At 36.3% G+C, this 14832-nt stretch overlaps 1 protein-coding gene across 2 annotated transcripts in view; it reads left to right on the top strand.

The window, feature by feature from the left end:
• Positions 1-13932, top strand: part of Tll1 (tolloid like 1) — a 201965-nt gene extending 188033 nt beyond the window's left edge. Inside the window, exons 19-21 of one of the 2 annotated variants that reach the window (XM_021218792.2) lie at positions 5372-5585; positions 10235-10485; positions 12000-13932. In XM_021218792.2, coding sequence (XP_021074451.1) covers positions 5372-5585; positions 10235-10485; positions 12000-12134 — 600 coding nt within the window. In that variant the 3' untranslated portion in view covers positions 12135-13932. The remainder of the gene's footprint in view (positions 1-5371; positions 5586-10234; positions 10486-11999) is intronic. The other variant, XM_029532162.1, reaches the window with a different exon arrangement.
• Positions 13933-14832: the final 900 nt, after the last annotated feature.

The raw sequence follows: 14832 nt of genomic DNA, 5'->3' as shown, positions 1-14832 counted from the left end.
TTTTTTTTTTTTTAATTCTTATTTTTGGGATTTTTGGACTTTTTAATTCTCTTAGCTTGAAAATTCACCTAAGACAAATGACATCATGCTCATCATCTTATTGATTCTTTGTGAACGTTTGTGTGCTTTGCCAGGCCCTGTCATCCCTCTAGTGTCTGTATTGTGAATGAAAGAACCCCTGTAGATGCTGTCTAAGAAGATGGCATAGGCTGGACAAGGACAAGATTATGTAGTGTAACTTTCCAATCTACATAAAAACCCATGGAATGGAATGGTCTAGAAACACATGATCATTACATGCATGGACTATTAGCAAAACAAGAGCTCACATTTCTTTTACTTAAAATGGACTCTTTAATCTTAGTTTGATTTATTAAAGTGGATTAGATTTTCTGATCAGAATTCATGGTTATTTCTTGTATTTTAGTCTTGTGTTATAACCTAGATTACTGCCCCCTCAGATTATAGAATTATAATCTTTATATAGATATTCCTTGATGGTTTTAGTACCAAATCCTTAGGTTTAGTGTAGATGCTTAAGAAAGTAATTTAGGGTCCTGAGGTGTAGCTCAGTGATTCAGCACATGCCCAGCATCTCTGAAGCCCTTGTTAAATCTGCAGCACAGAAAAAATAATGTAAAATAACACTGTCTTAATCAGTTAAAGGGGTTGAGTGTCCTGTATCTATTCATTGATCAGTATATGTCCTATAACACTGTATCGTAGATCATATTTATTAGTTACTACTGTGGCAATATGACAAACAACTTGAAATAAAAACAAGGAAAAGGGAAACTGCATATGTTGGTTCATGAGTCCACAGGATGCAGGTCAGCATGGTGGAGGAGGCATGGCAGAACAGCTCAGGTCATTGTGGTGGGACAATGTGATAGAGGCTGTTCACATCACAGGACCAGGGGTTAGTATAACCTTCAGTGATCTGTCACTACTGACCTACTCCGCCAGTGAAGCCCCATGTCCTAAATGTCTCACAGTCTCCCCAAAATAGCAGCACCAGCAGGCAACAAACATGCAATCATCAGTCTGTGAAGGACAGTTCAGATCCAAAGTGCAATGTGTGCCTTATGACCGGAAGTCTAAGCAGAATTTCTAAAGCCATTTCTATTTCTGAGGCACTTCCCCATTAACTGTATGGCCTAGATTTTTACTCATGTATCTGAGTACATGTGTTTTTATGGCACAAAGGCCAGACCCCTGGGATCTCTAGCTGGACTCGTCTGACCTTCTATGGAGCTGCATACAACTTACTTCAGCATTTAACTTTGTAATAAGAACTCTCCCCCTCATTCTCTGCAGTTGACCTAAAAGCTGCTGTTTATTTCAAATGGAAAACTCACTAATAGTCTAATGAATGAGAACTGCTCAAGTCCTGTATTATAGAGTATTAGCTGTGGAATCACTGAGTAATTTAACTCTTTGTCAACTCAGGCTGATTCCAGTAGCAGTTTGATGGAGAGCTGAAGCCACTTGGCTCTTCATAAGTGTTTGTATGGCCCACGGCCTGCTAGGTCAATACCACTGTATTTGATGTTAACTTCGTTCTGTTAAACAGATGCTATTATTCACTCCAAACATCCTGAATGTCACTAGAGCGTGAAATAGTCATTCATTTTCCAATGAAGCAGTGATTGGGCTGAGTACATGCAGTAAATCAATTCTAATCTGTTTTTTTAGCCATTTATGGGACATCTTTTACAAAATCATTATTCTAATCCTTCACAAAATGTTCTCCTCCTCATGGGAGAGTCTTAATGTTTTCTCTGTTTATAGAAGACTAACTGTGATTCACAGACAGACATGATAATTACTTGACATGTGTTCTAGTTAGGGTTTCTGTTGCTGTGATGGAACATCACTCAAAGCAGCTTGGGGAGGAAAGGGCACAGGTGAACTTTCAACTCCCAGGTCATCATCCTCCATCACCGAGCGGAATCTGGTCAGGAATTCAAGGCAGGAATCTCGAGTCAGGAACTGAAGTTGAAGCTATGAAGTAGCTAATCCTGCTTACTGGCTTTCTCCTCATGCCCTGCCCAGCCTGCTCTCTCAGCACCCAGGACCACCTGCGCAGGGGTAGCACCACCCACACTGAGCTGGACTTTTCCACATCAATAATAAATGAAGAAAAAGCTCTACAGACTTGCCTTCAATCAAGTCACATGCAGGCCTTTCCTCAATTGAGATTCCTTCTTCCAAAACCACTCCAGTTCATGTCAAGTTGACATAAAAGAAACCAATACAACATACAATGGTTTTCAGACACTGATTTCCCGAAACCGTGTTTTATTATCTTACAGTAACGTTGTTCTTGTAATTCAGGGGCTTCGTTTCCTGCTTAATAAAGAATTTGGCTATAGCTGAGCCAATTTCTCTCTTCGTGGTTTCTTACCAGTTCCATGCTGATTCTAGGAATGTGGATGCATGCCCAGTTGTAACAGGCTGATTGAATAACATCTCACAAGAGGCATGAAACCAGAAAGTTTGATTGGCTACATCAACAAAATTTTCAGGGTGAGATGAAAGTGGTGGTTATTTAGGTGAATGAATTGACTGGTGCAATCAAGCTTCCAGACACCAACTGAGGCTCTTCTGCATCTCGTACACTATGTCTACCTCACTGTACTCAAGCCCTAGATTATAGAAATTGACAAATTTAACTCACAGCATGACCCCTCTCAGTGACTGTCTGCTTTGCTTGCTGCACCGCAGGGTAAATAACTTCTGATACTTATGTTTCCATATGCCGTTTTGATTTCCAGTAAGATTCTTTGTGCTATAATCAATCTTATTTTTTTTTATTTTCTATGAAGCGAGATTGCTCTTGCCTCATAATATTCACAACAAGCAATATCTCATGTTCATTGATACAGTATTTTTTGTTAACCATTTAAGTAGTATGTAATGTAATAGCATATACATTGTCCTACTTCCTACTTAGTCTAAATTGCTTCGTTCATTTTTTCTCTTCCAAAAGCAGAAGATGGATTCCAGCTTAGTGTGGGATATATATAAAAGCTAACAGTGAGAGTGCACTTTCTTAGTATGTCTTCAATTAAAATGGCAATTATGATAACTTTCCAGAATTGCTTCAGAGAAAAATTATGCACAAATATACTGCAAGGATTATGGTAAAACTATTGATTGATGCCTATTTTGTATTTCTTAGCGTCATACATTTTAGCTTTGCTCTGTAGACTTAAATAAGGATGATGGGTTGGTTTTGGTTGGTCGTTTGGTTGGTTTTTGTTTGTTTTTCTTGGACATATGAGGATTCCAAAGAAGAAAAAGAGACAGTTAATTAGCTATAGGAATTATGAATTACTAAATATTTGGACAATAATATTTTCAGGCCATTACAGTTAACCTTTCTTGGGGCTTTAATGTGTCATATGTCTAGTGAATTTTTAGTTTCAATTTAGTAAGATATACATATAACATTTCTGCAGAGGTCAAGCAATATGTTTTTCATTAATGTTTTTATTTATTCACTTTATATTACAATAACAGCCCTTCTCATTGCAGTGCCCCTCACAGAGCTACCCCTATTCACCTTTCCCTTCTCCTCTGAGAACGGGGATCCTCCCATATCACCCTACCCTGGCATATCAAGTCACTTCAGGACTAGGCACATCCTCTCCCACTGAGGCAAGATAAGGTGACCCAATTAGGGGAACAGGAACCACAGGCAGGTAAAAGAATCAGGGACAGCCTCCAGACAGTTGTAAGGAGACTTGCATAAAGACTAAGCTACACTTGTGCTGCATATGTGCAAGAGGCCTACATCCAGCCCATGCCTGCTCTTTGGTGATTCAGTCTCTGGAAGCCCTCAAAAGGGCCATGTTAGTTGACGCTATTAGTCTTCCCGTGGTGTCCCTACCTTTTTCAGGTCCTCAATCCTTCCCCCAACACTTCTACAAGATTCCCTGGCTCCATCTAATGTTTGGCTGTAGGTCTCTGCATCTCCTTGTATAGGCTGTTGTGTAGAGCCCTCAGAGGACAGTTATGCTAGACTCCTGTCTGACAGCATAACAGGATCATTAATAGTGTCAGGGATTGGTTCCTGCCCATGGGATGAGTCTTAGTTTGCACCAGTCATTAATATCCTCAAGCAGGATGTTTTTAAGTGATACAAAGAACAGAGAAACATGGGAAAGTTGCCATGGTGCCTTAGTATAAGTATAGCATTTAACACACACAAAAAAAAATAAACGTATACTATACTACCATAACAGAATGTTTATTTTAGTGTTTTAGAATACTATGGTTTGTAAGATCAACTAAAATGATATACAGTCAAAATTCTCTTTTATTGGCCTACAATGGTTACAACATTCATACTGCCTGAAAACATTCAATCTGCTATGCTGAATCTAGCCAATAGCATGTATATATGTAAACAGATGTGTCTGTGTATAAAATGACGGGGAGGGAAAATATGAGGACATTCAGAAGGACCGAGTGCAGGCAATGGGTGTGACTCATGAAGGACAGTGTAAAGGTAATGGTCATTCTAGTTCTAATTCTGCCATGGAAGTTTTGTTTGTTTGTTTGTTTATTTTGATGGTGGCTAAGTGTATAAAACAGCGTCAATGCTGAAAATGTAAGATTTAATGAGAAGCTCCACAGCTCCCATTCTGAATGCCCATTCTCATTGTATACAAGGTTTTACTGGTCTATAGATCTTGCATTTGGTTATTTTTGGACTGTAATTTTTAAGATATATTTACAAGATTATTTTCTAAGTCTATAAAATTAAAAATACTTATAATGGTTGAATATATTGTAATACCATGCTTAGTAATTTCATATGAGACAGCTTTCCATACTTTAAAAAAACTACCAGAGGTAATGAATTTATAAAGAGAAAAGGGTTATCTTGGCCCATAATTACTGAAGTATGAGTCCATGGCTGTATTATTTGGCTTGTGACAGAGAACTTCATGGTGGGAGTTCAAGAGTCAAGGGAGTATTCTTCACCCCCTGGGCAGGAAACACACAGGAGAGGCTGAAGGAATTGGTGCGTCTTTAATGATCTAAAGGCCTCCCTGTGAACTGTTGCTTCTGGAATCTGCACAACTGCACAGTTGGTCTCTCTGAGCTCAAACCTTTGACAAGCAGCCTTTGTAGGATACCTTATCTCTGGATGGCATAACAGCTGCACTGACACCTTGTGTTTATCTTTATACTTTTACAGGAGGTCAACACCATGTGACTCTCATAATCCTTTCAATTATGTGCTCCTTGGATTAATTCCTGTGTTAATCATGAACAAATTTTACTGATAGTTGATTTGTCCCCTAGAGAATATTTTGAATGATTTGTTGCTAGTAAAATTTTCCTTCTTCTTAAATAGGCCTTCAATGAATTTGAGGTTGAGCAACACCAAGAATGTGCATATGATCACTTGGAAATTTTTGATGGAGAAACGGAGAAGTCACCAATCCTTGGCCGACTATGTGGCAGCAAGATACCAGATCCCCTCATGGCTACCGGCAATGAAATGTTTATTCGGTTTATTTCTGATGCCTCTGTTCAAAGAAAAGGCTTTCAAGCTACGCATTCCACAGGTCAGCAAATTATCTTTATGTTTTTCTTCTAAATAAATGCTTTTTAAAAATTAATCTTTAAATTAGCATATAAACTAAAAGTTCCATGACTATGTATATGTATATGTATACACATGTGTGTATATTATATACACATATACACATATATGTATATATGTGTGTATGTCTATACACATAGATATGTAGATATGCATATATGCATATATATCTATATCTATATCTATCTATCTATATACACACATACATACCACTGTATTCACTGTATTGTCCTCTCTTTTATAACTCTTTATGTTGGGTACGTAGATATGCCTTATTAATAGAATTATCTCAAGCTACACTTTTATTGCTGTGATGAAATATCTTGACAATAAGCAGCTTTGGGTGAAAGAACATGGGCTCACAGTTCCATGTTGCAGTCCATCATTACGGGGATGTCAAGGCAGGGACTTGAACAGCTTGTTACATTCCTACTCCAGAACAGAGAGAAGAAGTGAATTCATTATATGCTGACTCATGCACGGCTGGCCTCCTTCATATCGCTAGGCAGGCCAGGATCACCTGCCTAGAGGGTAGGGCAAACACAGTGAGCTGCATTTCCCCATATCAATTACTGTAAATTAACTAACCCCCAGAGACAGACCCAGGTCCAACCTGATCTAGACAACCCCTCATTGAGATGGTCTTTCAGGTGATTCTAAATTGTGTCAGGCTGCCAACTAAAAGTAAGTGTCACAGCTGGCAAAATATCACTCAGATTTGTTATATGAAATATTTGGAAGCTGTCCTGGCTCCTTTGATACTTTTGTAGAAGTTGAGGATTCATGGAAGAAATATAAAGCAACTAATAATAATGATAATAATAATAATAATAATAATAATAATAATAATAATAATAAATCAGCTTGATTTTCTATCAGTGTAACCTGGGGATGTGGAAACATTTCTAAATATTTGTGTAATTAATCTTATAAGTAACATTACTAGTTTCAGAGACATGTTACCTTTTACAGATAAAAGGTATTAAAAACCTTTATTTCATCTACTAGGCCGCCTCTTTTTAAGCTAGCTTTTGCCTCGATACATGTTTTGTAAAGGGTTTTGGGATTTATTCTTTGTTCAACAGATTGTCATTTCCCCTAACTTGTATTTGATATGTAATATGATCTTTTCCCTAATCCTGATTTTTTGCTATTATGTAAAAGTTTACATAAGAAAACTATAAATATGTAAAGGTAAAATAAGTAAGATGAAATTATTTATACCATGTGCCAATTTAAATACATGGTCTGTAAAATATGCTAAGGAATACTCCCTTTTCCTATCAGATTTTAGGGGGAAAAGGTAATCATAGATATTTGTTAAAGTGATTGGGCTGATAGTGACACCTGGTGGCCATACTGAAGTATTATACTGATCAATGTAAGAGTGATGCGTTATAATACAGAGCAATGTAATACATATGTGAAGTAATTTAATACAATATTTGTCATATTTTCTTGGCAATTGTTTTGGTTTTTTTAATTTTCCTTGAAATCTGTATGTGTTAACTATTTTATTGTAAAGTATTTTTCTCTGTGTGTTTTTATTTTACTGCATAATTGATTTACAATTAACTCTGAAAAATTGGGAATTGTTAAAATAGGGGTATGCTATTATTACTAGACTATGAGACTATTAACTATTATTTAACTATTAATTATTAGACTACTAACATTAATGGTAGTTGATTATTTCTTTTAACAGTTGTTTAGAAAAATTAAACTACAGATATTTCCTATTAATTTTCTAGACAAGTGGTATTTTAGATAAAATCATGTTAATTTGCCAAGTACTTAAGCTGTGGAAAAATCGGTATCCCATTACGCCTTCAGAATTTTTCTGATGGTACGAATTTGGTGGTTTTTAAATACACACATGCACACACACACACACACACACACACACACACACATGCATACCCACACAGGCATGCACACACATGTGCACCCACTCATGCACACACACATACCCAGATGCACACATACCACACATGCATACATGTATATGCACATACACATATTCACACACATACACCCATACACAAATGAATATACACACTACACACACATACACACATGCACACACACAACACATGTACACCCACACACAAAGGAATACACACACATGCTCACATGCATACACACACATGCACAAAAATGTACACACATGAACACATAAACTTGCACACATACACACACCTACACATATACATATGCACACATATGACACACTCACACATATGTATGCACACAAGCTCACACACACATACACATGCACACGTACATGCACACGCAAATGGTCTTGAGGTTATTGACGGCTGAAAAGCCCATTACCCCTCTAGAGTAGTTTGTGACTTCTACTCTTGTACTCTATTTACTTGTTGTTTATCATGAAAACAGTTTACAACAATTCTCTCAAACTGACGATCAGCTGTATCATCTCCATTTTGCGGATGAAGAAACAGAATTTGTAGATGGTTAATTAATATGCAACCCAGTATCTAATCATGGGCTTACTCCAATTTTGACCACCTCCAAACCTAATGTATATCTCTATAGAATGTTCTATCCATTTAAAACTGTAGAATTAAGACAGAAATGAACACAAATATCATCATGACTTGAAGCAATAGGTAAAGACTACTCAGTGTTTAAATTACATAAATGAAATGGCAGGCCTGTTTTAGTTTATATTTATTCAAGTATCACAGTAACTAACCTCAATCAAGTGTTAAAGCAAACATGGAAATTGGGTATTATTCATTGGGTTCTGCCATTTTAAATATGAGGGCTCTGAAGCTGAAACTTACATATCAACCAAAGTACTACAAATATCAGTGACAATTGCCATTAGGATCTCAGCTTCCCCACTGTAGTTATTTATTCTGATTGATATGTCTGCTATGGTTTGCATGTTTGCCTTTCCTGTTATTTATTTATTTATTTATTTATTTATTTATTTATTTATTTATGAACTTTGGCTTTTAGATGAATTATCTTGAAACTTTCTATGTGGATTTTTTTTTTCTGTGCTGTTGCAAAATATCACCTTGCATAAAGTAGTCTGCATTTTCACCTGCTGGATACATCTCCTTAAACATCATTCTTTCCATTAAGTTCAATTGTGATATAACTTCCCATCAAAATTTTGTTTTGGCATTTGCTCAGACAGTGTGACGGGTTAGTATTCTTTGGGGAAAAACAACCCAGGGATTCATGGGAAAAATACAATGAACATTCCCATAAGTTAACAACTCACAGTGTAAGTTAAAGTCCAAGCTGGGATCACGTCTGTTAACTCCATCACATGTGTAAAGCACTTTTATATTGGTTACCTCCTAGAACAAATGGAACAGGTTTGTGGCCTCAACTATATATCTTAATTTATCTAAGTGAATTTATTTTTCTATACACAACGTTAACTTTGGCTCCAAAAGAATTTAAAACCGCCAACTGCAATGTTATTAGTTTGTTTTGTTTTGTGTTTTTTACAAAGTGATGCTATCCAAACAATGGATGTGGATGTTGTTGGTAAGAAAACTTGGTTTTCCTCTGACAGTGAGTTCAAATTCAAGTTCAATTTAATTTAATCCAGTAGTTGAAAGAAACAAAATGTGCAAAGATGTGTATTCTATAAGGTTTTGAAGAAGAAGGAGGAGGAGGAGAAGCTAGACACTCTACTTTCCCCCCAACCTGTTCACATCTCATTTTTTATCGCTGGGCTTACCAGTAGGTTTGTTGTTAGGCTGTTTAACCTCCTGGTACTTCTGTTTGATCTATGCCATAGTTAAGTTGAAGCCTCTGACTGCAGTGAACTACTGAAAATTTTGGGAAACATCCATTTCCCTGAATTAGATAAGCTATGAGATTCTGTTTTCACAGCTTTGCTTCTTGGATATATTTTCTATGAGTGATGACAGCAGTGCGCAGAACTCACTTGCATTTCCCTAAATAATTGAGACTAAAATTTTGTTATAGCAAATACTTCAATTATTCCTGGACTGATTATGTGATAAATTGTGCATTCTTTTGCTGATTGTATAAGATAATAGTACTACTTAAATAATAGTATTGTACATGCATAATACTTTTGTATATATTATATAAAGTTCTATGTAGCAAATACATACATAAACTTTATATGCTTTGATAATTTTTTCAGATTATTTTATGACTGAATTCTAAGTTTTCATTATGAAAAGAATGATTTGAAATTAAAAACATTATTAGATATATCTTCTTCTGTAATTCTATTGAGCAAATTTTGTGACAGGTACTTTTCTAGGTTTCTTTTGTGCATTACATTTTATAAACACACAAAGATTGGTGCCATTATCATATGTACTTTGTCTTTGGGAAAATGAGGATCACAGACATAATATTGGTTGCTCACAGTCTCATCTTTAGTTGGATGTTTAAGCTAGTTTCCTAAGCTAGACAGGCTATGTGTGCTATTCCTGCCTATGTATATGACACTGTCTGATTCTCTAGTCACAAACACTTACCTAATCCTAGATGTGGGAACAGGTGTTAGAGATTGGATGGACTCCACTGAAACAGAGGTTGTACAATGGAAGCTCACCAAGCTTATTCATTTCTTTCCTTGGGCAGAATGTGGTGGTCGATTGAAAGCAGAGTTGAAGCCTAGAGACCTGTACTCCCATGCTCAGTTTGGTGATAATAACTACCCAGGACAATTGGACTGTGAATGGCTGTTGATGTCAGAACGAGGCTCTCGACTCGAATTGTCCTTCCAGGCATTCGAAGTAGAAGAAGAAGCCGACTGTGGCTATGACTATGTTGAGGTCTTCGATGGTCTCAGTTCAAAAGCTGTGGGTCTTGGTAGATTCTGTGGATCAGGGGTAAGTATGCCACCAACAGGATCCCATAGTCAATTAATGAGAAGCCTATTAATCAGTGGTTGGTGAATATAATATTTACAAACGGGAAACATTTTTGAAACAAAGTCAAAATATGATTTACAATGGCTCAACAAAAATAAACGTGGCTCACCTACCTTCCCATTTGTCCACGTCTAATGAGTTTACATTATCATTTGTGTGAGCATATGGACTTAGCTGTTTCAGTTTCTTGTCACTTTCTACATTCTAACTTTTCATTGTGCAGTAAATATTTAAATGATTAATAATCTAAAACCAACATATACAAGTACAGAACCTTGACAATGTTGTTCCTTCTGAATTTAAAGCCTAAGAGAAAAAAATCCATTATTTCTCTAGTCGACATTCCATTCTTTGATGGTTCAGAGGTTAAGAGTATTGATTTTTCTTCGAACTTTCTTGAGTTCAATTCCCAGCAACGTCATGGTGGTTCACAGTCATCTGTAATGGGATGTGATGCCTTGCATTCATGTAGAGCACTCATATACAATAGGTAGGTAGGAAGGTAGGTAGATAGATAGATAGATAGATAGATAGATAGATAGATAGATAGATAGAGGGAAAGAAAGAAAGAGAGAAAGAAAGAGGGAGAAAGAAAGAGAGAGAGAAAGAAAGAGAGAAAGAATGAAAGAGAGAGAGAGAGAGAGAGAAAGAAAGAAAGAAAGAAAGAAAGAAAGAAAGAAAGATAGATAGATAGATAGATAGATAGATAGATAGATAGATAGATAAATATAGATAGATAGCTATGGTCATAGTGGCATGGCCAGCTACTAGTATAGGTCCAGAATTGCAGAATGCTCATCCACTGCTCTGCATGCAAAGGTACAGTGCAGAGACAGGTAGAGGAGAATCCACATGAGAAGCTAGAATGGAGACACTCTGGTTTTCTCTATCTCCCCCATGACTGACTACATTCAAATTTAGACTATTCTCATGTGTATTTTGCTTGAAATGACAATAGCCTCAACTTTCTGAGTGTTAACTCCTATCTATGAAATAATAATAATAATAATAATAATAATAATAATAATAATAATAATAATAATAAATACCAAACTTCTACCAAAATAAGATATGTAATAAAAGAGCTTCATAGAATATTTTAGACTATTAAAATGGAGAAAATGAAGATTTAGATTCCACAAGTTGCTCAGTTCACAATAATCATTGAATATCTTTTTACTGTTTTGCAATCTCCTTTTTTACAAATAAATGAAAAGAAGATGGATTAAAGTTTTGAAAAAATACAAAAATATTAATGGAAATTATGAAATTAGGTTTGAACTAAAATGTCTTCAAAATATGAGATCCTGGGTATGTCATTTCCTCCCTAAATCTCATGTTTTCCCATCTTTGTGAGAATAAATTCAACAGAGTACTTTGCTAGGTTGTTGGGTGGGGTGAGTGGTTAGAGCACACACATGACATGGAACAGTGGCTCCTCTCATGCCTGCTTTATTTGCTTTTTCTTTCAGCCACCAGAAGAAATCTATTCAATTGGAGATGTGGCTTTGATTCATTTTCACACAGATGACACTATCAACAAGAAAGGATTTTATATAAGATATAGAAGTATACGATACCCAGAAACAATGCATGCTGAGAACTAATGCCGACCCTCCCTCAGAACAGAAAGGAATGTGCATATGGAAAGAAGTCATTTTTAAAATCGACAATATTAATACAATTGTTTTATATAATGAATTTGAGCAAAAGAAACCTGCAAGATTAGAGTTATCTCTGAAGTGAAAGAGAACTTTCAAGAAAACCTGATTGGCATTGCAAGGATGCTTGAAAGTCATGCTTATTCAAAGAAGATAAACAGCTTGAAATAGATGCTTCACATTTTGGACAGTTCATTTAATGAGCTGTGATTCTCTGGAGTGATTTCTTGACTACTTTTTCAAGATCTGGGGATGTAGAAATGATTGGACGGATCATAGCTTGGAAACCCACTTCTTGGGTCTTAGCATGTTTGCTTAGACTCTCTGTAGGTCAGACACAGTGTAAACCAAATTCATGTAAGGTGATGTGGAATAGTGGTCTTTGGAAGGTGGTTCATCATTTAAATGTGGGCATGTGTTTGTGTGTATGTCCACACATGCAAGTGTGTGTGTGTGTGTGTGTGTATAAATGCATGCACGTGAGCGTGCATGTATGTGTGTTTGTGTGTGTGTGTGTGCGTATGTGTTTGGAAACTGGAATATTTCATCTTCATTATTTTCAAATGCGGGCCAGCTTAACCTGTTCACACAAATGATTTTGTGACCACTTCATTGTATCTATATCTTGAGAAGTTTGAAATATCTATAGTGTCTACAATGCAGTTAATCCCTAGATATCATATTTAATTACTGGATAATACCCAGTTCACTAGTAAACTCACTTCTCTCTGGGGAAGTGCTGAATAGTCACACCAAATTCAAGAAACCCACCATGTCTTATAAACCTTTAAGATAAAATGCCAACGAGGTGTGTGCAGCCATCTTCCAAATGACTGCCTGGATGTTTCTTATTCCAGTTACTGCTGCTGCTGCTATGGTCTTCCTTTTATTGTTAATGTGTTGATATGTTATTATTATGGTTATTGTTATTGATGTTGTTACTATATTTAAAAATGATGAGATGAAGTGGAAGTAGAGTTTGGGAGAAATGAAATCTCTTTTTTGTTCTCTTCTTGAAATTAGTTTCAAAAATACAATATTGGGTGGCAAATGATTTGTTTCTGACATATTTCCTATGGTGCTATTCCATAAACATCAAAACAGCAGCAACAAGTTTCTAATCTTTGAGCCAAATGCCTGTGTCCTATGAATGCCTCTTTCTATGTGGCTCGCAAAGGAGACTTGAGACTTTTTAGATATTTCAAGAGTGTATCATGGCAAGGACAAAGCTTGTCCTGTGGGACAACTACTTCCAATGCCTTAGAATTCCTGCACATAATCAAACAAATCTGCTTAAAGTCAAGCCTCTTTAGGTATTGACCATCATGGCATATGTTAATCAGGAAGTCCAAGAAGAAAATCCGTTTCCATAACAGATATTGGGCATACAGATACATGTGTACATCCAAATCTGCTTTTGTTGTAGAAATGTAATTTTAGAACAAACTTTTGCTTTATAGCGCTGTGCATTTTTAATATTAATGTATGTATATGTGAGACTCTGAGTGAGGGAGTGTGCTAGAAGGTGAAGAGCCATAGGTGGTTGACAAATTTAATTCTGTGTGCCAAGTTGTCCTAGAACTGGGTATGAAGTAGTGCCGTGCTAAAGTTTCATGGACATATAATGGATAATTCTAATTACCATCAATCATATCAAAGAAAGGCTCTTTCCCTTAGACAATCTATTTTGAATTTTTATGTTAATGTGAGTTGCTGTGCAAAGGAGCTTTTTTTTCCTCTTAATTGTTCATGAACACTGATTGTCTGAAAAAATGAGATATATTTCTTTATTTTTACAAAATTAAACTCTACATCTAGATATAATAATTTTACTTTTCTCATTTTTCCCTTGAACAATCTTTCTCTACTTCGGATGTGTGAAGTGTAAATACAGTTTTGGAACCAGTGTTTCGATCTCATTGGATGTGGCCTTCAAACTATGTAACTGTTGCCTCTAATGTAGACAAAGCCACTCTGTGGAAATTATGTGTTTCAGTAACTTCTACCATATTTTATCACTCGCCTCCAGCTACCCAAGGTAGACACACATTGAGGGAAAGAAAAGAAGAAGGCATTCACCCAGAAAGTGTTTTGTCCTGTTCCAGGCCTTGTGTAGGCAGGAGCAAGCTTCCACACTCTGTGTGTGCTTCTTTCCAGGGATGCTGAATTAAACCATGCAATGATACGAGACCTAGAGATCTCATACTGCTTCCCAGGGCAACAGATGAAGTTAGATGCAGAAACTCAGTCTGTGTGCCGTCAAAATCTGGGCTTATTGTGCAAAACACAGTAGATTTCATTACAAGACACTTACTTGAACAGTAGAATTTTTAAGTCGTGAAAAGTTTCTACACAAAGCAAATTCCAGGTTTGAATCACAGTTAATAGTTTATGGGAAACATTTTTCTTTCAGCAACTGCATGAAAATCAGGTCAACTGCACATAGATATCCTTACACACCAAAAGTGTGTAAGGATATGTCTAAGAATGACAACAACCCTATAGTTTTGTATAGTGAGCGTTTTATTAAAATGAATATGTTAAATTATTTTAAGTGTCATGGTAGGAAAATGTAGCTGATTTAGGAAATAGCCCAAATACCCCAGTTTATCTCCTACTAGGCAACGTGAACTAAGCTTGAGAT

This window comes from Mus pahari, chromosome 19 (genome assembly GCF_900095145.1).
Source record: "Mus pahari chromosome 19, PAHARI_EIJ_v1.1, whole genome shotgun sequence".
NCBI lineage: Eukaryota > Metazoa > Chordata > Mammalia > Rodentia > Muridae > Mus > Mus pahari.
This window is presented reverse-complemented; position numbering and strand designations above follow the sequence as displayed.